This window comes from Phoca vitulina, unplaced genomic scaffold (genome assembly GCF_004348235.1).
Source record: "Phoca vitulina isolate PV1807 unplaced genomic scaffold, GSC_HSeal_1.0 scaffold24, whole genome shotgun sequence".
Lineage (NCBI taxonomy): Eukaryota > Metazoa > Chordata > Mammalia > Carnivora > Phocidae > Phoca > Phoca vitulina.
Genome location: NW_022589727.1, coordinates 12,051,229 through 12,076,697, shown reverse-complemented (window position 1 = coordinate 12,076,697; position 25,469 = coordinate 12,051,229). Strand labels below are relative to the sequence as shown.

The window sequence follows — 25,469 nt, the reverse complement described above, 5'->3', positions numbered from 1 at the left end:
GAAGCCTTGCAAGAGTTTTAGAAAGAGAAAGCAAGTGCTGTAGAGAAGCAGGAAGTTGGGAAGAGAGAATGGACCTGAGGTCAGTGCTCCCAAGAGAGCATCTTTCATTAGGAAGCAGCTGGGAGGGTCCAAATGAAATTAGCCAGCATAGATTTTAGAAAAAGATAAAAACAAAACAAGGAAAAAAAAAACAAAACCTTTTTGTATGATCTCAGTTCATAAAATAAATAGTTGTAACATTTAGCCCCTACCCTCTTCAACAGAAATGAATGGGAAAGGCCCCATGACACATTTATTCTATTCCACAATGATGATTAGCTCATCTAAACTCCATACAAATATTTGAACTCTCAATTATTTTATCTCCTCTGCAACAAAGGAGAATGTAGAATAAAATTATATCCCAAATCACTTAATTCCGGACAACAAATTTATCTGATCCATCAACAAGCCATTTGCCAAGGACTGTTAAAAATGTAAAAAGAACAGATTTGATTTTCATGTTATTCTTCTTTTTCATTTGCCTTTGACCAAAAAGCATGTCCTGACAAAGGGACAAAGGAAACTGAGGCCTTTAAAGGACAGTCTTTAATTAATCAAAGTTAAATTAATAATAACTACAACCTTACCGATTCAATCAATGGATAGGAACCATTTCTCATTCATTTAGAGAAAACTGAAATACCTAAAACATCTTCCAAGATTGCTTCTAAACTCTAATGTTGTAAACTATAGTGTAATAATTTATGTTTGCTGTAGTTAGCATATTTAGTTTATGGATGCACAAAGATCAAATGTATGTTATGCACTAAATGGATCTCATATATAACCACTGTGCTCATAAATCCTCTCCATTTTGTATGACTCACAGAACATTTTACATTTCATATGGTTTTATGGATTCACAGTGTTTGTCTTTCTAATTTTATAATATACCATTAATCATGACTATGATTATTTTTATATAATGTCCTTAATTAGAATTCTAATCCCCAAGTATACTGAGAGTTTCTGTAAAAAGATAGAACAATTTTGTAGGAATGCACTATGGAGTAATCAGTATGTTCTCCGTGTAATGAATTTTCCTGCCAAAGCGAATATTTTAAAAAACATGACTAGATAAATTGAAGCTAATTTTACTAAAGTAACTTTCTCAATTTTCAATGATTGTTTACTTTTAATAAATTATGGTTTCCGGTATTTCTATTACTAAATTATTTTATAATTACAGAAAACTGAGGGTGTTATTAGAAAGCAGCCATGAGTTAATAAATTACAGCAAACCTTTCAATTGCTCTATGTCTTCTGGAGAGAAATACATTTTGAGAATATATGCAGCTGATTTCAAATCGATGTTGGTGGTTTACAAACTGAGGATGTAAGTAGGCAGAAATTGATGGGCTTAAACACAAAGTTCTTACCTTTGTCTGACGCAAGAACTGTGATATTATATATACCATCTCTGATGCTCTCTGCCTCTCTATCCAGGTTTCTGAAAATTGTGATCGATCCTTCCTTTTCATCAATTGTGACCCACCCTTTTGGATCAGTTAATTTCTTATACCTATTAGTAATGATGAATGAAAATAACAAACTGTATCATAGGCCAAATTACAATTCTGGCATCAAAACAAGTTATGAATTTTATTTTATTTTTTAAAGATTTTATGTATTTATTTGACAGAGAGAGACAGCTAGAGAGGGAACACAAGCAGGGGGAGTGGGAGAGGGAGAAGCAGACTCCCCGCTGAGCAGGGACCCCCCCCCCGCCCCGATGCGGGGCTCAATCCCAGAACCCTGGGATCATGACCCAAGCCGAAGGCAGTCGCTCAACCGACTGAGCCACCCAGGCACCCCAACAAATTATGAATTTTGAAAACATGGTAAATTTGGAGTTAACTAAAACAGGATACCTTATGTCGCTGCTACTTCTTGTTTCGGGGTCATATGCTCTATATCCATTGCTCTTTGTTCCCACTGGCACATTTTCTTTAATTTGAACGGTTTGCACTGCAGGGCTACACTCGGGGCCCTCATCCTGATTTTTTACATTAACAGTAACTGTTGCTGTGCTCATGACTGATCGTGAACTAGCCTCTTTAGAATACGGAGCTTCATTAACTACGCCAATCTGTAGGTTCACCTGTTGCCTTTCTTCATAATTCAGTGGCTACAAAACACAAGTGTGTTGAAAATCAGATCAAGACATTTAGGATTTGGCCACGCTGGCATACATAACTAGTGTTGAGTATAGTCAGGAGAATATTAAATGTATACCCAGAAACTAGGTGGTGGTTGGAGGAGGGGAATCCACCTGATTCAGTATTTGGGTGGAACCAGAAAAGCAAAACAAAACAAAACAAAAAATGTTTCTCAACTGTGAGTAATATCAGAGGTCCTGATAATGAATTCAAAAAGCATTTAATGAAGGTGTTTCAAGGTTAACACTTGAGAAATTACTTTAGGACCTCCATACCCTAATCAACGGTTATTTACTACTCCATTCATTTTGGGTCAGCTTATCCTATCCTTCTGAAATGAATAGAATTATTTGTACCTGGTTTGGGATAGAAAATGTGGGTCAAATTTATAAAATGTTTCTCAGAGAGGACAGAGAAGAAAATAGAAAGCTCATGGACATTACACTTTCCTTTTTTAGCTCTTCCATCCCAGTTACTTTTTAAAGAACCAGTAGTACCAAATTTAATGGAAGGTTTTTATTTTATCTTGCCTGATATGTAGCTGTAATGAGAATAGGTAAAGCCATTTCCTGCAAGACAGAAATCTTGTCAGGTCTTGGACTTCACAGAGATAAAATTGCTTCTTAGAATACCAAGGATTAGGGCAGGGGTTGGATGAGGCAAGAGATATGATTCAAAAGACATTTCTTTGCTATTCTGAAACATAGAAATTAACCTACAAACTGCACTTAATTTTCATCATTGTAAGAAAAAGGATTTGTCATTTTTGATGCATGCTCTTTGTGAATATGTACAAAAGGGAAACTACATGGACCCAGGATAGAATCATGTTCTAGTTAAAGATGCAGCAGAAATAAGACTATGACTGTGTCCAAAGCAGGTGGCTTTATGGGCTAACTGGCTTCTGAACTGGCAGGGAAGTCTTCTGAGATGCTGCAGAATAGTATTAGAAGGAGGTTTCACAAGTATTTGCATCTTTGAATGGTTGAGGATTCCCATCCTCAAACAAGAAGGAAGTTAAGGTTGTAATGTGTGCTAGATACAGATGAACAAATCTACAAATGCTGTCCCTATGGGTCTCACCAGGAATAACTCACCATTTGGGAAATTCAGGAAATAAGTGAAGGCTCCCTGACTCAGCTACAGAAAGAATGAGCTAGGAAAGTTTGGCACTGTCCCATGGGCATCAAAGCTGTGCCAGTTTTTTAATTGTTAAGACTTGTTGGTTACAAAGTGGATATTATTGAACACACACACACACACATATATAATATTATTTTAAATACCAAGACTTTATAAAAGGTTCTCCAATTTGAATATACTCATCCTGTTATAGTTAACGGACAACATAGCATTTATATTTACCTATGTATCTCTTTTATTCTTATATTTACCCAGAATTCCCTTCTTTTCATTAAGCTCTAGTATGCTAATCTATGATATTATAAGCTACAAATAACTAATTTACTAATTTATTCTTACCTTAACCACACACAGAACTCCTTCATTGGTTTTGGGGTCTGTTACTATTTTAAAATTCCCATTTTCATTGCCTTTTAAAATGGTATAATTAGCTCTCCAATTCACAGTATTCATTAAATCCTTATCCTCAATAGTAACACGTAAGATTTCCACATCAACTGTATTTTCTTCCACTGACGTCACATACTAAAATAATAAAAACAAAAAAGCCTTAATTAGTAACTGTCACAAATAGAGCACTGTGGGAAATAAACTCAGTTCTTCTAATTTCCAAGGACTATGTTTACATGATTTCAAACCCTAAGTCCAATTTACTGTCATGTGATTGGGGACACTGCATCTGAAATAATGGGGCAGGCATGGTTGGAGTTATGCATGTTTTGCAATTAACACCGGGTCCTACATTCTTCTTTTATTACTATCATGTACTTACAGAAGTACGGGTAAATGTTGGTAAGTTGTCATTTACATCTCCAATATTAATGATGCAAGTTGAAGTTGTCTGCAAACCGAAATACTGACCATCCATGTCTTGTACTTTTATTTTCAACTGGTATTTATCAGTTACCTGAAAAGAAAGAATTTAATTATTGAGTGAAAGCAACATTGTAACTGAAATCTTATTTTACACTCTGTAATTTTTCTTGCATTAAAAATTTAAGAAGTAAAATTTCACAGTTTTCATGTACTGGCAAAAAATCTCCTCACACTAGTAATTTTCTATTAATTTATGAAAATAGAGTAGCTTCTCAAATTTAAAGTTCTGCTTTATATAGAATATAGAAAAATTGGTTTTTGTTTTACTAACCAGAAAGGGAAGGGGTAGCCATAGCACATTTTAAATTGCCTAGCAGTTAATCAAAATCTTTTATCTCCTATCCAAAGTACATTCTTAGGCTGAAAAATATATGGCAGTGACTCTTACACCAGTCTTGAATAATAAAGTAAAATAGCCTCCCATAAAAAAGGCAGATTTTTTTTTTTTAAAGATTTTATTTATTTATTTCACAGAGGGACACAGTGAGAGAGGGAACACAAGCAGGGGGAGTGGGAGAGGGAGAAGCAGGCTTCCCACTGAGCAGGGAGCCCGATGCAGGGGCTCGATCCCAGGACCCTGGGATCATGACCTGAGCCGAAGGCAGACGCTTAACGCCTGAGCCACCCAGGAGCCCCTAAAAAGGCAGATTTTTAAATATTTACATTTATAAAAATATCTGGAACTGTAATTTTTTTTTCTGTCTATGGAAAATGTAATCTGGTTCTTAGGGCTTTACATTCATCAGGGACTGTAGAAGGCTCATTGCTAGTTTTAAAAAGAAATGTGTTTCTCCTCATAACGGTTTCATTTATCATAAGTATTGAGGCATGAAAGGATTAAAAGCAATTCTAATAATAATGCATTCTGGATGAATTTTAGGAGCCTTGGGTTCTTTTCCTAACTCTAAAAATAACAAATGTAATCTCTCTGGCAGTTGGAAAAGTCTTTTTAGCTAGGTTTTCTCTTCTATAAAATGATGATACTAATACCTTTCCTATATAATGCACCTCTTTTCATAAGACAAAATAATATGTAAAAAACCATCCTGCCCTTCTACCAAGAATGTTTACCCTTCTCTCAACTCCATCACTTCTTAAACTTTCTTGTCTGTTATGTCTTACCTAAAATAAAACTAAAATTTCTCTATCTCTGTGCTTTTTACACATATGATTTTCCTGATGTACTCTTCTCTCATAATCAGTCACATATGCAGAGCTGAAAAATACTGGCCTCATTTAAAAACTCATGCTAGTGTACTTTCAAGGAGAGAATACATATTTTGTTTGTAGTGAATTAAGATTTATTCAAAATAATCAACTGGCTAATAAAACAAAGAAAGAGATGAAGTTTGGGACCTAAATATTAACTTGTGATATCTTCAGATAGAAGAAAAAGTGTGATGTTTAAAGAGCGTAAGGGGTTGAAAGGAACAGATGAAAGCTGGAATCCTGGCATCGATAAGTGTCTCCAGAGCACTCTTGGGTAACACTCCAAGACACCTTCATTAGTCCAATGTTTTCAACGGACTTAGTAGAAGGAGCTATTCAAGACTTGATAAAAGAGGATTTGGTCTATAATCTGCTTTTCCCGAGCACATAAATTCCATGAAAAATCTGTATGATTTCTGGAGTTATAACAGCAATTCATTCATTCATTTATTCTGTAAATGATACTGTACTCTTCACTGGCACATACAGTAAAAACAAATGAATTTATGAATAAAATAAATACAATTGTAATAAAATAAAATATAATTTCACTTAGGAATGTCCTTATAGCTGCAGTAAAAATGATTAATTTTACCAAATTTTATTAAATTTCAACCCATAGTCTAGTGAAGAAATGGGAGGTATGCATAAAGCAGTTCTGCTACATAACATATGATGTTCTTCTCAAGGGAAGTACTTGTGTGATTATTTAAGAACTAAACTAGCTATTGTTTTGGGGGTTTTACTGCACAAAATACCATTTTTACATGAAAGACATCTATCGTTATTCAGACTAATGTATTTGGAAGACATTATATCTTAATAAAGTGAATCTGTCACTTCAAGGAAAACAACTATTTGTTGTCAATGATAAATTGGAGTTTCAAACAAAAATGAGACTTCTGGAAAACTTTTATCAACCACTGTGATATCAAGGGAGGTGAAAAGGTGACTTTTTTCCTATATTGCTTAATGAAATGTGTCAATCTCTGGAAGATCTACATAATTCAGTAAAACACTATTTTCCAAATGGTTAACACATGATGTTACAAAATTATACATGGATAAATTGTCCAGAGTACAAGATAGACCAATGGATTTAATATAACAAAGTATGAAAGCTCCTTGATAAGGCTTTAGAGTGTACATTGCAAAAAACACATTTATGAAACTAACATTTATGAAACAAAAATTGTCAAGTTTTGGTGTAGTATCAAAAGAGTAGCCACAATGACCTAAAATTACTATTAAAATACTCCTCTCTTTTCTAACTTCATCTCATGTTGGATTTTCTTTATATACTTTAGCTAAAGCTACATATTATAACAAACTGAATGCAGAAGGAGATATGAGAATCCACCAGTCTTATATTAAGCCAGGTATTAAAGAGACTTGGAAAAATACATTAGAGTGTCATTCTTCTCAGTAAATTATTTACTGTTTTAGAAAGTGTAATTGTTTTTTATAAAAATGTTATTTATGATAATGTGTAATATATTTATGATTTTTAAATGGGTGAATAAATAAATATTTTAAACTTTTGTCAGCTTTAAATACTAATGGAATAAATATCAATAAATATAGCCCATATAAACAAAAGATCTGTGAAATCTTCAAAAATATTTAAGAGTGTAAAAGGTCCTGAGACCAGAAAATTTGAGGACCACTACTCTAATCCATGAGGAAAAGAGAGAGGAAGATAAAATGAATCTGGTATGAAGTTTTAGGAATCAAATACCTGACAAGCATGTATTACTATACCTTAAGATTAAGGATTATAAACGTAGTAAGTAGGCCAGATAAACTAAGAATTCAGATGAATAAATGCCTGGTGGAAGAGGTAATAGTTGAATACCTAAGTGAATGACTCACTAAACTAGGATAGCTGCAGTGGAAATGGACAGAATATAAATACAAGGTAATTTTGGAGGTAACAGCACCATGTTTGGGAAAGTGATCTGAACAAGGGAGCAAGAGGAGACATTAAATACAATTCTGAGAGCATGAACTCAGGGTGACAAGAGAAAAATTATCAACAGGAAAAGAATGTATTAATGTCATTTTACCTAGAAAACACGGCAAGGAGAGCACGTTTAGAAGGAAAAAAGAGTTCGATTTTACATGTATTGCATCTTAGGTACCTGTGAAACATCCAAATCAGGATTTCAAGCAGTAGATTGAAAATGGTAAACTAGAGATCAAAGAGAAATAAATTTTCTCTTAAACTATATAAGGGGAAGAATGTAGATGAGACTGTCGGGGAAGAGACGATACAGGCCAAAAAAAAAAAAAAAAAAAAAAGCATTGTTATCTGTAAATAACAGATGTCTGCACATTTCCAAAAGTTTCACTTTTCATATTTGACATTTCCTGTTTTTACTACTATACTATAAAAATGCTAATATTAGGTAACTTGACTTTATAAAACATACATTTCAAGAGAGAACAAATTAGCAGTTCAAAATTAGCACACTGCAAGGTTAATGACCTCCATCAGCAAACAATTAGTAACTTTTCTAAAATTAGATTCACAACATGCTTTTCACAAACACATCTACAGGCGCTATACAAGATATATACAGATATGGTTCAATGGCGATGTGACAATCAGGTTTTGCCTGCCGATATTGGTGTTACCTCTCGGTCTAGCTGAGACGATGATGTGGTGATCACGCCTGTAGTTGGATGCATGGAAAACAGCGTGGGGTATGCTGGCAACTGCTCGATGATGGAGTACTTGAGACGCGTGTGCATCGTGTCAGGTTCATCTTTGTCAGTTGCACACACCTGTCCCACGGTAGAACCTACATATTGAAAAATCCTCTTTCATTTCCAAAACTTTTACATTTTCAACATCCCCTTTATTTCATTCCTTTCCATCTACCTCAAAAAGCTTTTGGACCACTTAATTATATGGCTGAGTAGTAGTTTTTATACATTTGCAGACTTCTATATAAAGTATCATTTTTAAATATATCCCAGCATTCTAACATTTGGGAATTTGGTGACCATATCCGTATTTACTGTATAATTTTATAAATGTTAATAATATCCATCCATTGCCATTGTATTTCTAGACTAAAGAATTCTAACTACTCTAACTTTTTTCTATTTCTCAGTCTGCCCTTACATTGATCAAATGGTCAAAAATGTGTCCAAAACTCTTGGTTTAGTTAGATCTTTCTGGAAGACTCAAAAATTGCATTCTGACTTCCAGCTGATACAGTCCATTGACATAAGATTGAGAAAACCTTTGTATTACTCTCAATGACCTTTATGATAATGCTCAGAGTACTGCCAATCATTTAATCAGTATGGGATATCAGTAGATCTCTTCAAGGCTAAGACTTTAATTGCTCAAAGACTTACTCTTCTTAGAGTGTTTTCTCTTACAAGTATTTATTTTATCTCACACAGGAAGTAACTGAGTAATTTCTCTAGTTTTCGGGCACTAGGCTTGGCATTCCAGATGTACGATGCATCATTTAATCTTCACAACAATCTCGCATATCATAACCCATTTTACAGATAAAGAAAACAAGGTTTGTCAAGACTATTAAGTCTGCCCAAGGTCAGAGCACACAGCTAGTGAAAGGCAGAGCAAAATTCCCACCCACAGCAACCCTGATTAGCAAGTCCCTTGTTCTTGCCAGCGGAATATGCTGCCTCCCAATGGTCACAGTGAAATTCAATTTATGAATTAAAATGTTAAGTTGCCATACATTGTTAAGGTAGGTACGCACCAACTCTGCAATTTTCGGAAACTGTAAAAACGTAAGTTGTTTCTGTAAAAACTGGGTAGTTATCATTTTCATCCTCAATTCTGATTACCAGGGGCAGTGGAAGTTCCGGAGTATATCCATCCGGAGTTGTGGCGAAGGCAATTAGCTGTGAAGAGTCAAATAAGGAAAAAAGCAAAATTAAAATATGGTTCCAACTTCCTTTGGCTTCAATTTGGAGACTGTTCAGCACGGCGGTGTGAGTTTCACCATTTGTTATTGTTTGGGGATGTGGACGGAACCTTAATGTCACAGGAGGTGGTTAATCCCATGGTGTACTACAGCATTTTATGTTTAATATAATAACATAGATAATTTTGGTTTCTTTACTAGTACTTACTATTGTGGATGAGTGTTAACAGCTTTTATATATTTTCCCAGAACAGTCTTGAAGATTATTTTGTGGGTTTTTTTTGTTTTGTTTTGTTTTATTAAGTTTTTCATTTTAATCCCAGTTGTTAACATAGTGTTGTATTAGTTTCAGGTATACTATAGTGATTCAACACTTCCATACAATAGCCGGTGCTCATCCCAAGTGCCCTCCTTAATCCCCATCCCCTATTCCCCGCATCGCCCTACCCACCTCCCCTCTGGTAACCATCAGTTTGTTCTGTATAGTTAAGAGTCCGTTTCTTGGTTTGCCTCTCTCTTTTATTTTTCCTTTTGCATGTTTGTTTTGTTTCTTAAATTCCACATATGAGTGAAATTCTATGGTATCTGTTTTTCTCTAACTTATGTCACTTAGCATGATACTCTCTAGCTCCGTCCATGTCATTGCAATGGCAAGATTTCATTCTTTTTATGGCTGAGTAATATTCCATTGCATTTATATACCACTCTTCATATCCATTCATCAATCAATGGACACTTGGGTTGCTTCCATAATTCAGCTATTGTAAATAATGCTGCTATAAACATAGGGGTGCTTGTATCCCTTTGAATTGGTGCTTTTGTATTTTTTGGGTAAATGCCAAACAGTGTGATTACTGGATTGTGGGATAGTTCTATTTTTAACTTTTTGAGGAATCCCCATACTGTTTTCCACAGTGGCTGCACCAGTTTGCATTCCCATCAACAAAGCAAGAGGGTTCAGGGTGCCTGGGTGATTTGGAAGCATCTGACTTCAGCTCAGGTCATGATCTTGGGGTCATGAGATGTGATCACATCGAGCCCCACCTGTGTCAGGCTCCCTGCTCAGCGGGTAATCCGCTTCTCCCTCTCCCTCTGCCCCTCCTCCCCACTCACGCTCTCTCTCTCTCTTGAATAAATATATAAAATAAAATCTTTCATAAAAATAAAGAAATAATGCAAGAGGGTTCCTTTTTCTCCACATCCTTGCCAATACTTGTTGTTTCTTGTGTTTTGAATCTAGCCATTCTGACAGCTGTAAGGTGATATCTCATTGTGGTTTTGATTTGCACTTCCCTGATGATAAGCAATGTTGAGCATCTTTTCATGTGTCTGTTAGCCATCTGAATGTCTTCTTTGGAGAAATGTCTGCTCATGTCTTTTGCCCATTTTTAAGTGGATTATCTGTTTTTTGAGTGTTGAGTTTTGTAAGTTCTTTATATATTTTGGATACCCTTTATTGGATATGTCATTTGCAAATATCTTCTATATCTTCTCCCATTCAGTAGGTTGCCTTTAGTTTTATTGTTTTCTTCACCGTGTGGAAGCTATTTATTTTGATGTAGTCCCAACAGTTTATTTTTGCTTTTATTGCCCTTGCCTCAGGAGACATATCTAGAAAAAAAGTTGCTATGGCTGATATCAGAGAAATTATTGCCTGTTCACTCTTCTAGGCTTTTTATGGTTTCAGGTCTCACATTTAAGCCATTTTGAGTTTATTTTTGTGTATGGTATAGAAAGTGTTCCAGTTTCATTCTTTTCATTCTTTTGCATGTAGCTGACCAGTTTTCCCAACACCATTTGTTGAACAGACTGTCTTTTTCCCATTGTATATTCATTCCACCTTTGGTGAAGATTAATTAACCATATAATTGTGGATTTATTTCTGGGTTTTCTATCCTATTCCATTAATATAGGTCTCTATTTTTATGCCAGTACCACACTATTTTGATTAGTACAGCTTTGTTTATCTTTTTTTTAATTTTATTTATTTATTTGAGAGAGAGAGGGAGAGGGAGCACGAGCAGGGGGAGGGGCAGAGGGAGAAGCAGACTCCTCGCTGAACAGAGAGCTGGATACGAGGCTCAATCCCAGGCCCCTGAGATCAAGACCTGAGCCGAAGGCAGATGCTTAACCGACTGAGCCAACCAGGTGCCCTTTGTTTGTTTATTTTTAAAGATTTTATTTTTGTTAAGTAATCTTTACACCTAACATTGGCTCAAACTCACAACCCTGAGATCAAGAGTCACATTTTTCACCAAATGAGCCAGCCAGGCGCCCTGATTAGTAGAGCTTTGTAACATAACTTCAAGTCTGGAATTTTTGTTTTTCCTTTTCAAGACTGCTCTGGCTATTTAGGGTCTTTTGTGGTTCTATACATATTTTAGGATTGTTCTAGTTCTGTGAAAAATGCTATTGGTATTTCGATTAGGATTGCATTAAATCCATAGACTGTTTTGCACAGTATGGACATTTTAACAATATTTGTTCTTCCAACCCATGAGCCTGGAATATCTTTCCATTTCTCTATTATTTTGTTTTGTTTGAAAGTTTCCAGTGCATGGATTTTAAATACCCTCTCTGGATCTTCAGTAACTTTGGATTCTTAGGACTCCAAATTCCCCAGGCGCAGTTAACTAAAATATTATCTTATATACTACTAATTAGAATTTCATGCATATTGGTAGTTATATTTAGATAATTCTCTTCATGAGAATTTTTACTTTAAAAAAGGAAAGTCAGAAATAGAACAAATGCATGGCTATAAATTGTATGTGGAATGCAATTTATTTCTTTTAATTTTATAATATGAATTTCAACTCCAATTTTTCTCATAACAACTCTCAGAGAAAGCAGAGCATCACAGGTACTTAGAAGGCCATCTTGTAGCAATTCCAAACCTAAATATTTAAACCTAGGAATGCCTGGGTGGCTCGGTCTGTTAGTAACTTTTGGTTTCAGCTCAAGTCATGATCTCAGGGTTGTGAGATCGAGCCCTACTCAGCACAGAGTCTGCTTGAGATTCTTTCCTTCTCCCTCCCCCTCTGCCTCTCTCCCCACTCAGGCACGCTCTCTCTATATATAAAATAAATAAAATCTTTTTTAAAAAGTAAAAAAAAAAAGTGAAACTATCATACCAAGACCAATCTAAGAATCTAATGCTCTCTATTCTATAAAGCTCTTTTTGCTTCAAGTCTGTGCTATCAGATGTAGCCAGAGCAGAGACAACAAGCTCAGAGAACAGAAAAAGGTAAGCAAATTGAGAATGGGAGATGAAACAGTCAAGCTTAATAATTACTAATACAATATGTAAACTTTAGACTTTACCTCAAAAGATTCATACTCCTCACGATCTACAGGACGAGTGCAATACAAGTTTCCAGTATCTCTCTCTACATAAAATAAATTTATAGGTTCTCGGTCCACCCCAGGTCCTCTTATGGAATAGAATATAGTGTAGTTTTGTGCAGTGTCAGATTGAATCTAGAAAGTAGATATTATATACATAAGAGACAAATTTTTATTTCAGCAAAACTTTCATCTATATATATTTATACAATCATGTTGCCATTTTTGTCACAATAAGTAATTGCCCCCTTTAATTTGTTATCATGTATGAATAAAAAACAGCAATAGAATAAGGAAGCCTAATAATTGAGAAATTTCAAGAGCAAGGCATGAGGAAAATAATGTAGTAGTATCTTAGTTTTCCCGAATAACTGAGAAATACACTAAACGGTACCTATGTGAACCAAACATTTAAGACTTTAACTGTCTGAGAAAACAAAGTATTCAGAGCATGAAAAATTACCCTTTCATTAATTTTTTAAACTTGAAGTTTTATTATACATAACATTTGAGACGCTAGGTTTAAAGTTACTGTATACAGGGAAAAACCATGGGAAATGCTTTCCTTAATTAGTTTCTATTATTTGTCAGCGTCTTTTTATTATAGAAGCTGAGGTGAAAGGATGGGTGGAAATGAGGGAGAATAGAAATGACATAATATCTTGGCAAGTGTGATATTCTGGTACTTGATTCAAAAAGCAAATTTTTTCCCAAGTTATTTTGATCCTCTTAGTAAGATCTTGACTATATGTCAGGATGACTAACAATGATTTTCAAATGATTTCTTTCTCAACTTTGAGATGCTCTTTTCTCAACTGTATGAAATTTGTTGGTGGATATAAAGGAGAGTTCCTCTCAAATTTCAAGAACTGAGAGAAAAGAAACCCAAGTCAAGGACTCAATGGTCATGGCAATGGATAGTGGAAGAAGGCAAGATTTGCTGGGGTTGCTACTGAAAGTTAGAAAGAGAGAGAAAATGTGGATCCAGTACGATTTAAGTGGTGGACTTGGGGATAAACAATGGAAAGGATGTATGTGTCTTTTGCCCTTCATGGCATTTATCCTGGTGTAAGCAATTTCATCTATTATGAAAGCGGTTTCTAGACTATGCCCAGGTGACATGCTTGCTAATAGGAAAATTCATTAAGGAACAATATGTTTGAGAGTGCTAGATGGGTTTTACAATTTCATAAATGGACTTTGCGGGACTAAAACTGCAAAAAAGTATATGCTGGTATAAAGATATATATTTATACCCATTTACTGAAACATATAATACACATACTCATGTATTCATACAGAACTGTTTTTAAAAATAACTTTATATTCATCATCCAAATTAAAAAAAAAAAAATGGAAACCATAGACTTTCACAGTGAAAGGAAAGTAAATTGTACCTGTTGAAGAAAAAGTGGGAAAGGACCCAAGGAATTCTCTTGCATTGAACAAGGAATAGGAGCCCATCTTCTCTTGGCACGTCTTAGAACTTTTTCTTTAGAATGCCTCTTCTTTAATACCTCAATTTAGAACACAGGAAAAAAATAATAAAGTCCATGGTTACTTTATTCGCAAACATTGGAACTCTGACACATCTCTCATGAGGATTAACTGGGAAGGTGTAAGACCATGGTGGTGCTTGAAAACCAAACTAAATGTCAACACTGCAAAAAAGATAACAAAGAAATAGCAGTCCTATCTGTTAACACAACAGTACTCTCAAGAAAATAACTTGGTACGAACATGGAAGAAAGAGAGATGGAATTGGAAGCCTAGAAGCAAAATTAAAAAAAAATAAAATAAAAACCAACAACGTTACTGTTGCCATATTGCCATGCAAAACCATGGGAGGAGAGAGATGCAAGGAAAAGAAATAAAGTGAGTGACCTTCTAAATATAGCATATGCACCTTCCACTCACCAGCAACTAGGAAGAGCCAGGGACCAACAGAGAGAGAATCTGTGTCAGAACGGGGAGAGAAAAATGGTGATAACTCTCAAGCTGCTGCACTGAATTATGGCCGATGGTTGAATAGAAATCATCTGGATCTTTGGTGTCAGAGTCCAATAAGCATGCATGAGGTCTGAATCTCAACCTAAAATAGTCATCTACTTTTTAAGACTACAAATTATGCTGTCTAAGATACATATAGACAGAGTTGCAAAATTTGTTTTGGAAATCTATTCTACAGGAAAAGATTAAGAAATGCTTCTTTGTGTCTAATCTCAAATTCGCATGCTGTAGCCTCCCAATTTCTCTGTTTATGTCCCAGATGAAAAGCAATGACAACCTAGAATAACTGATGTGGCAAAACCTTTTTCCACCATTTGAACACTGTTAAGTTGCATGATGGTTTCCATTCTTCATCAAGCTGAACTATCCCACGTCATCTCTGATTCCACATCTTCCCTGGTAATGTTACACCTGCAGAATACAATTCATTATGCTTCATTTTTATAGTTTGGTGTACCTTTGTTTGATGCTGTAAAAGAACAAGCAGTTTCTTTTCTTCTTGGTTCTCAGTGTTGTAAAGTAATATGGTAAAACTTCTCTCCTCTGAGGACAAAAGAATAGCATTTGTTGTATAGACAGACCCATCTTCTAAAATTTGGAAATCAGGGTCACTTGAATGAATTAGATTTGCAGATTGAAAGCACTCCTTCAGGTTAACTGTAGAAAATACACACAAGCAATCATTTGTAAGGTAAAACAAAACAATATATAGTGCTAACAGTAATCTATTCATTTGGGGGTGCGGAACCAAAAACTTAAAATTACACTGACACTTGTAAATGTTGCATTTTTAAAAGTACATATGAAACTATATGGTTAATTAAATTGTGCATAAACACCTATGTCACTTCAAACACCTCCTTTACGTCCTTTTAAAAAAGAGACATTTGTCCTAAAATAAAGGCATGTGAGTTCCAGTGTTTTAATATGTAAACCAACACCAAAAGATGTTTTTCTTTATTAACTGAAATTAGCTATAGCGTAACACATGAGAGAACTTAAACAGAATCTAGAAAATTAATCAGCAGTTATTAAATTAAAATATTTCTTAACTCTTTGCATCTATTGTTAGAGTCATTATATTCTGTGTTCTCACTGGTCTGCTCTTTCCTTGTAAGCTTGAGTTATGTGAAAAAAATTAATTGATAAGGGGCGCCTGAGTGGCTCAGTCAGTTTAGCATGGGACTCTGGATTTCAGCTCAGGTCATGATCTCAGGATTGTGGGATCGAGCCCTGCGTCAGCCTCCACGCTGAGCAGAGCCTGCCTAAGATTCTCTCTCTCCCTCTCCCTCTGCCCCCCCCACTGCTCTTTCTCTCCCTCTCTCTCTCATTCCCTCTCACTCAAAATAATAATAATAATAATAATTGATAAAAAGCAATTTCTGGAAATATATATCAGTAAAATACCAAAATGTTTTATTATTAAAATCCAAAAACAATACCTTTAAACTCAAGAAATAGATTCAATACTATTTCTCAATTTCATAGAAGTATGTTATAACATATACCATTACCCCCATGTAATATAAATACTAATAATTATTTATTACTCAAACTAAGCCTTTTTATCTACTTCATATAATCATGTTTTTCAATAAAGGACAATATTCCTTTTATTGGAATGATATTGTGTGTATTACAAATGATAATGTAATATATTAGTTTTAACTATTAATTCCAATACAGCTATCCTTCTAAAAATTACACTAATTTTACAAGATCATACCAAGTAAGATCTATTACACATTTTAGCAGTTTCTTACCTCTACCAACAAATTTCTCAGCATCTAGCTGGGAGGGAACTTGTAGTATGACTTTTTTGCAGGCATCACAGGTAAATGTTAAGATCTAAAACATCAAATCAGTATTACACATTAAAAAAAGATCCTTTTAATCTGTACATCATTCATATAAATTAGAAATTGGTATAATTATAAATTAGTTTATACAACTAGCAAAATAAAATTTAAAAACATACACTGCAGTAGAAATCAGAACAAAATTACATGGAGAGGAAGAATAAAACAAAAGACCAAGAGTCATGGCTCCCTCCTTCACAAAGCATGTAAACTCCAAGAATTCCTTACCCTCTTGGGTTTTGTTTCCTATTCTGTAAAAAGGAGCTAATAGTAAATTCACTGACTAATACGGTGAGTATACTGAGGAACGAATGACAACCAATGTGAGAGCACTAAAAACTTAGGAAGGCAGCACAGGTATGTGAATAGGAAAAACAAACAAAAACAAATTTAGAGTCAGCAAAGTGTTTCAATTAATAGTCAACTGCCTATGAACTATGGTACCAAATCAATAGTATCTTAAACAAAAACCCAATGCTTTAAAGAGAAGCATCAACTCATTATCACGGAGTGACTTGGAGATTACTTATCTATGACCCCACACAAACAAGCACAGAACTTTGAAATACGAATTTATTTTGAAGGCGCATCTTCTCATAAGTGACCAGTAAGGTCATTTTACAAAATATTTCACTTAAAATTTTTTAAATGAGTTAGTGATTTACGGTAACCAATTCCAATACAATATATATTTGAACACACCGAAATTTAATTCTGCTCTCCCTAAAACTGTATAATGTACGCTTCTGAAAGATTCAACAATTCTATAGTTTTGCAAAGGCTTTTAACCAAAAGCAACATAGCTGACTAGCACTGATACTATATATACAAAGTCTATAAACACAAATTAAAATAATCAAAATTTGGATTAAAATTTTTATTTCTAATATACACTTTTATTTCCACTACACATGCCAATATACATTTAATTATCCAATTTAAGTTATATATGGAGGATCAGGCAAGGCAGTGATTACATGTCATTTGGAAATTAGGGATGGACACAGTGAAGAGACTATTTGGATTGGAAATTAAAAGATGAGAAGAATGTTCACTGGCTGTATTGTCTTAGAGAAGACAGGAGTAAAATGAGATGTGTGAAGAGTCCAATTCAAGGTGGTTGAAAACATGCATCTACTTCTTCATTCAACCAACATTTACTGGTTGCTTACTATGTACAAGGCAGTGTTCAGCAGTGAACAAAGTCCTTGACCTCATGGAGATTACCTTATAATGTGAGACAAAAAAAAATAAATACATAAAAGTCATATAATGCCAAGAGATAAATGTTATGAGAAAAATAAAACAGGCAGAAAAGGTGACAGAGGGAAGACCAGAAGCCTGAATGAAATGAGGAAGCAAACCAGTTCACTAACCGGGGAAGAGTCTTCCAGGTGGAAGAAAACCCAGAACAAAGACCCTGGAAGAGTATTTTACCTGGTGTGTTAGAGGAACAAAAAAGCAGTCATGGTAGGAAAGCACAGTGAGGGAAGAGTGATACAAGATGATATTAAAGGGACAGTCATGGGCATATCACATATGGTTTAAAAGACCATAGTAGGAGTGTAGATTTTATTCTGAGTACAGAGAAACAATCATAGGTTTAGAAGCTGTGGAGTGGCATAATGTGGTGAGCATTTACACAGACTCATTCTGGTGGCCCTGTGAGAACAGACTACAGAGAAGCAAGAGTGGAAGCAAGATGACCAATTGGGAGGTTCCAGCAGAAATGTAAGAGAGGGAGGATGGTGACTTGGACTAAGGTGAAAACAGCAGAGAAGGTGAAAAATGGCTGGATTAATTCAATACTTTAGAGAACAGTATCCTGGACATCCATTCATTCCTGCATTTAACTAATATTTACTGAATGTCTACTATGTACCAGACACAGAGCAGTAAACATGATCCTCATGAAACTTTCAATTCAAGGATAAGACATAATGGTAATTTCAATAAAGTAGGATAAATGCTCTACTAGATGGGTACGGGGTGCTATAGGATAGCAGGGGGAACTAGCCTCATGTAAGAGCCAGGTGAGGTCATCTGAAGAGTGGCTGTACATTAGCCAGTTCAAGAGGACGCACAGCTTCCGTGTTCCAAATACAGAAACGGCAAATGTGAAGCCCAGAGATGACACGGGTCTGAAAACAAAATCTTAAAAGGCTGATGCTCACAGCACAAAAGGGACAAAGTTTAAAATGAATTCAGGGGCGCCTGGCTGGCTCAGTCAGTAAGAGCATGCAACTGTTGTACTCGGGGCTGTGAGTTCGAGCCCCACTTTGGGTGTAGAGATTGCTTAAAAATAAAATCTTAGAAAAGAAATAAAAGAAAATGGATTCAGAGAAGTAGGTGTGGGGTAGATTCTGAACAGTGTTAACAAAGCATATGGATCTTTTTTTTCCTAAAGACAGTAAGAAACCAAAGATTTGCTTTAAGCAGATAAACGACATAAGCAGCTTCCCATTGGAACAAGGTGAGTCCGAGCAGTGTGGGGAATGGATCAGGGGAATGATTCTCATTTCCAATAATGGCAGCTAGGTCATTCAGGGGAAAAAAATGCCAAAATGAAAAAGGATGGATATGTTTTTTTGTTAACGGTCCTAAACCATCTAGCAAAGAAATGCTAGGCAGAAACTGAGGATCAAACTCAAACACAGAGTGGTAATCAGACACAACTTCTGATCTGAAAAAAGATTGGACTCTGGTTGTTTGGCCTCAATAGAAGAGAAGAAAATCAAGCACAGGCCTGCCTAAGATCTAAGAGAAGAGCTGCCCACATTAATCTGGGACCCCAAATGTAAAACCTTCGCCGTAGAGGGAGCCTGAAGCAAACTGGTCCTTGAACGGATTTGTGATCCACATTCACCTTACTTGCTTGGGCTGGGAACCTCAAGCCACTGATTAAAGAAGGCCTGGCATGTAATCACTACCATAGATGCTGAAAGACGTTTGACCAAATTCAATAACGATCCTTAGATTTAAAAAAAAAAAAAAAGCCCCCCAAGGAGTTAATAAGTACTTCTTCAAGATGATTTTATATTATGTTTTAATCACAACATCTATGGGAAAGCATTAGCAGCAGCCCCACTAAACTCAGAAACAGCATACTTTCCAAGGTCATCATTTATAGTTAACATTACATTAAAATATATTAGGCAAGAGGGAAATATCAGATGACATATAGATTGGAAAGGAAGAAGCAAAAAAAAATCTCTATTTGCATTTGATATGACTACCTGGAAAACTGAAAGAAATCAACTAATAAATTACTATAAAACTAATAAAATACTATAAATTACTATAATTACTATAGAATTTCCGTAAGGGAGCAGAAACAACTATTAAAATACAGAAATCATTAGTCTTTGCACACATAAATACAAGTTAAATAATATAATGAAAGAGAAGGAATCATTTTCAAAAGCAATAAAAAGTTAAAAGGCCAAGGAGTAAACTTAACAAGAAACATGTAAAGCCCTACTTGAGAAAAATCTGAAAATATTTCTGAAGGACACAAAGTAGACTCGCACAAAAAGAAAGATATATCATTATTTTGGATAGAAAAAAAAATCAACATAAATATATCAATTTCCACTAAGTTAAATTATAAATTTCATGATGTCAATAAAAATCTTAATAGTATTTTTTCTGGAACTAGACAAGCTGATTTAAAAGGTCATAAGGAAAAATAAATAACTAAGAATAGACGGGAAAATTATGAAAAAGAAAAGCAATGAAAGGATATTAGGCTTAGCAGGTATTTAAAAATACTATGAAGTCTCAATAATTAAAACTGCCATTTTGTATATGAATAGGCAGGAAGATATTAGATGCATACAAATTGGAAAGGAAGAAGTAAAAGAGTTTCTATTTGTATTTGTTATAACTGTATACAGTCCATAAATGTTCTAACTTTGTTACACTCACCAATTATAGGAGTTCCTATTTCACCACATTCTTGCCTATGCTGTGTGTTGTCGAATTTTGGGTGTTTGCCAAATGAGGAATATGTCACTGAAGTTTAACTACATCTTTTCTTATTATGAGCGAGGCTGAAATATTTTTATGGGCCATTTTTAGTACTTTATGGGACTTTTTCATATCCATGTTCATGTTGGACTATTTGATTTATAAGAGCTCTTTATATACTTGTAGATTAGCCTTTTAAAATATGATCTGCAATTTTCTTTTCTAATTTGAGTTACCTTTGACTTTGCTTATAATATTTTTGTTTGGGTTGTTATTTTTGCCATGGACAAGTGTGTGTGTGTCTTAATATAATTGATTTATATTATTTATAATATTTATAATATATTTATATTAATGATCATAATTTGATATAATTGGTTTTCTCAATATTAATAAATGGCTTTTGAAATCTAAGCCATGTGAACCATAGATACGCCTTCTTGACTCCAAACTTAAACAGGAATTCACCATGTTTTCTTCTATTAACTGTATGGTATCGTATGTTACATTTAAACCTTTCATCTGTTTGGACTTTTCTGTGTTCTACATGAGTTATGGGTTCGACTTCATCTTTTGCCAAATGACTGCCTAGATCAAGTAGTCTCATACTATATATATATACATATATAGTATAATATGATACAGTATAGTATAACATGCTCTATAATATATAATATAGTATATTATACTGAGTATAGTACTATACTAAAATACTATATTGCTATAATAACTAATATATTAGTATACTATATACATTATATATTATATATAATACTCTCTATAAATCCTCAATGATGTGATACGACGTCCATTATAAAACAGCTTTCCATCTAGTCATGTACAACCTTTATGGAGGGGTGAAGGAGCTGTTAATATCTACCAAAAGTACACAGTCATTTATACTTTTATCTAGCAGTACCATTTCTGGTAATCTAATCTATTCTATTCATACACCTGCCCATACATGAAATGACATATATACACAAGTTTATTCACTATGACATTATTTGTAATAGCAAAAAGTAACAGCAGAGATGATGGACAGAAGCAGAGATATCCATAAGGTATTTCTGAATGTAGATTTAATAGGACTTAATGATGGATTTGGGGAGGGGAGCAGTGAGGAAGGAAAAGCAAACAGCTTCCAGACATCCTACCTGAGCAACAAGGTGTATGGTAGTGTCATTCACTGAAATACAGGATGTAAGAAGAAAAGCAACATTGTTTGAGAAGATAATAACTGCTGTGTCACACAGCATACTGGGTAGATATAAAGACTTATTGTTTAATGAAGACATCCCAACTACCAAAATACATTTCATCTAAAGAGGCACCTGTATGATATTTCACCGACAGGACCTAGAATAGGGAGTCTGATTCTGAGTAGTCAGGAACAGGAAGGTCAAAAGAAAAAAAGGGAGTGAATTTCAATAAAGGCACAATCTACAAGGTGGAATTGTATAAGGAATGGTTTATATTTAGCAGTGGAGATCCGGTATGACCTTAGAGAGTGAGCAGCCTCATTAGGTGTTTGGGTAGAAACCAGAGTTCAAGTGGTTGAGACACCTGTGTGGCGAGGCAGTAGTAGGAAGCAGGGAGAAGCTGATTTGTAGAATGGTCAAGGATTAATTGGGTACATGGAGAGGAGGAAATGTAAAGGGTGTTCCCCCAGTGAAAAGGAATTATTCACTCCTACTTAATAATATCTTCTACTCAAATGCTCTTTCCACATCTATCTCACTTGAGGCTCACGAGCACAAGAACCACCTGAGGCTGGCAGGACTTGGCCCTGATATGCACACAGACACCAGAGCAGCTAGAAGGACCCACACCGCACCTTCCAGCTAGAATGTAGCAGGATGAGGGGTGCTTTGCTATCTATCCACTTCTGGCCAATCCAGCTCTGAAGCTAAGAAAAGTCACGTTTAGTTTATTCACTTCATCGTCTTTCTTCTACAAAGGACCTGAGAGCACACAGAAAGTTTTGTGTGCAAGCATATGCAAAGCAATGCTATTTATTGCCCATACCTATTACTGTCCATGCTTAATTACACCTATTACTGTCCCTGCTTAATTACCCCTTTTCCTTCAAAGAGTAATGGCCAGTGGTTTAAAAAGAAGCGGCAACTTTATTAGGGATCTAACCAAAGTCATTTCTTTGTCATCAACTACATATGTTGTGACCGTTATTTATTCCATTCTTGGTTTTCTCAACTATAAAATACTAATTGCTGTACACCTGGCCCTTTTATGACACTAATGTGCCCTGGGAATTTCACTAAGGGACTGAAGTCCAGAGAACTCCTAGAGAAAGATAGTGTAATGACAGCACTACAGTTTCATGATTTAAAAATTTAAGGAATTCACTGTAAACTAAGAGCGGTTGAGAAGTGAAATGATCCGACTATTTCATCCCCCCAGTTCCAGCACTCCCAGAAGGAATCTTCCTGCTGTCTGTTCTCCAGGTTTGTCCCCTTGTCCTTCAGGCAACTTTGTGCTCCAACGCCTGGGGCTCAACGAGAAAGGTCACTACCGGGTTGAGCACTTTCTGGCACCTGGTCTATTTAATTTTTCTCTTCCTACGGGACTCAGGAAGTCCAGTCTGGGAAACCTCTGATCCCAAACTCTCCCAGGGGCTGTCCACTGGCACTGAATTCCTGTACCTTCTGCCTCCCCCCTCCCCGCCCCTGGCCATGGGATCCCAGGCTTTTCTGCCTGGGCGGGGAACCGTCCGTCCCCAAATAAAGCCACCCCTTTTCACTCCCAGGTTTGGGTGGGTGAGGTCATTGCTACTGTGTTCTTTAAAGTGGGAAAGAAGTTAGAGCGAGAGGGCAAAAGAGAAGAATCCAGATGCCCCTGTGCACAAGAAATCCGGACGAGCATTTCCCTAAAGATTAAGGGGGTAGCAACCGCACACGCTGACAGTGGGAACTATACAAAGGGTCATCTAGGGCCCGCCCATCTACCATTTCCAGGCGCGAGTGTCGAGACCACTCCTCTACAGACACGCACACACACGGAGAGCAAGCCCCGGAAAGGGGCGTAGTCCTCCCACCCAAGGGCACTTTCCGTCCCGTCCGCCCAGCGCTCCCCTCCGCCGCGGCGGGAACCCGGCACCGCGCCCGAGGTGGACAGCACCCTCCCCCCGAAAGGCAGAGGCACGGAGGAGCGGCGCTCCCCGCTCGTCCCCAGAGGCCAAGGTTTTGGATGGGTGTTTGCAGCTGGCGTCTGCGTCTCTATCTGCCTGCGCTGATTACATCTACGGATGACTCCCTTCTCCTCCCCCTCGGGAGCGCGGCGCCCAGGTCGCGAACCTCTTTCTGGCAACCTTCCCCCATTCCAACAACTCCATTCATTCAACTGGCCGGCGACACATTAACCTCCGCTTTGCCCGCCACCCCCACCCACTCCTGCTCCCAGAGTTTCCCCTGGCTCCCCCAACGGGCGGAGCCCCCTTCCGGGAGCCGGCAGCCGGGCGGCCACTCACCGTGAGGGCCAGCAGCAGTTGCCTGCAGAGGGCTCCGCTCCGGGAGCGCGTGGGGCGGGCGGGCGCCATAGGAGCGCTCGGGGACAGGTCGCCGAGAGGCGCCGGGAGGCGGGGGTGGGAAGGCTCGGCGGGGCCAAAGGCCGCGGCGGGAGTGCAGGCTGGGCCGGCCGCGCAGAACGAGTGGGAGGCACAGGAGGTGGCGCGCGGGGAGAGGCGCGTTTCCTCTGGCTTTCTCTGAAGCGCCTGCCTGCCACCCAAGGGGCTTTTCCTCTGGCCGAGGGTGGGGCTCCAGGCGCGCCCGAAAGACACCGATCGGCCCCTCCTTGGTATTTTCTCAAGTCTTCATTTCTTTAAGAGCGCAACAGGTGGGAACTCCCTCTCGCCGCCACCCTGGTACCTGCGCTAGGTGTTTCTCAGCAGCGGACGCCACCTATATGCCCCGTCTCGCCCCCCCGCCCCGGTGTCCGCCTGGAAGATTAGCAGCTGGCCCTGCCCAGCAGAAGCCCTGACTGTACAGAGACTCACTGCCCGGGCGCGGCGGGCCGCGGGAAGGAGGCGCGGGCCTGGGCGCGCTCCCGCGCCCCGGCTCCGCCCCCGCGCGCTGCCCTCTCGGCCGGCGAGCGGCTCCGAGGTCAGAGACCGGAGGAGCTGGAGAGGTCGGGTCTACGTGCCAGCTGCCTCAGGCCTACCTGCTGCAGAGGAACTCCAGGGACTCTTCGCTGGAGTAAATGCACTGCAGACATCCAAGTGCAGTTCACACAGGGTCTTGTTGTTGCTTTTAGAATTGTCATGGCCGGGGCGCCTGGGTGGCTCAGTTGTTGGGAGTCTGCCTTCGGCTCGGGTCGTGGTACCGGGGTCCTGGGATCGAGCCCTTCATCGGGCTCCCTGCTCCGCGGGAGGCCTGCTTCTCCCTCTCCCGCTCCCCCTGCTTGTGTTCCCTCTCTCGCTGTGTCTCTGTCAAATAAATAAATAATCAAAAAAAAAAAAAAGAAAGAAAGAAAGAAATGTCATGGCCAATATAGCAGTGATGCAAGAAAATTACCATAAATTAAAGACAATAATTAATTAATTAATTAAGGGATTCCAGGCTCCAAAAAAATAACAACATCAAGGGTAAGTTACAACAGAAAACGCATCGCTTCAGATCCTAGACGTTAACTAAATGTGTGCTACTGCTGATCTCCAAGACCCTCCCTTGTCCCAAATTAAAGCCATCTACTGACTTTCTTATAGCTATCTCCTAAAATGAACTGGACGTTTACTGGAGATTTCTCTCTTCCTTTCCTACCACCAAAACCAGAGTTTGCAGTAAGAAAAGAAAAAGAATGGGATACAATTTATGTTTGGTTTGCAATGTACTTGAACTAGGTGAATTACCTCGGGCCTTCACCTGGAAGATTAAAATATGAAAGCAGCATGCTTGTGCTCTCCAGAGAACAATGACAGGGCGTTCTGACTC

General features: G+C 37.3%; 1 protein-coding gene across 5 annotated transcripts in view; it reads right to left on the bottom strand.

The window, feature by feature from the left end:
* DSC2 (desmocollin 2) overlaps positions 1-24,772 on the bottom strand; it is a 33,286-nt gene extending 8,514 nt beyond the window's left edge. For 2 of the 5 annotated variants that reach the window (XM_032421415.1, XM_032421412.1), the window contains exons 1-11: positions 24,011-24,542; positions 16,459-16,543; positions 15,153-15,352; positions 14,083-14,193; positions 12,665-12,820; positions 9,173-9,317; positions 8,067-8,233; positions 4,117-4,251; positions 3,684-3,869; positions 1,914-2,170; positions 1,422-1,564 (exon numbers count right to left, since the gene is read on the bottom strand). In XM_032421415.1, the coding sequence (XP_032277306.1) occupies positions 1,422-1,564; positions 1,914-2,170; positions 3,684-3,869; positions 4,117-4,251; positions 8,067-8,233; positions 9,173-9,317; positions 12,665-12,820; positions 14,083-14,193; positions 15,153-15,352; positions 16,459-16,543; positions 24,011-24,079 (1,654 nt within the window). In that variant the 5' untranslated portion in view covers positions 24,080-24,542. Of the gene's footprint in view, positions 1-1,421; positions 1,565-1,913; positions 2,171-3,683; positions 3,870-4,116; positions 4,252-8,066; positions 8,234-9,172; positions 9,318-12,664; positions 12,821-14,082; positions 14,203-15,152; positions 15,353-16,458; positions 16,544-24,010; positions 24,543-24,699 lie in introns of those variants that run through there. The other 3 variants (XM_032421414.1, XM_032421410.1, XM_032421413.1) reach the window with 2 other exon arrangements.
* Positions 24,773-25,469: the final 697 nt, after the last annotated feature.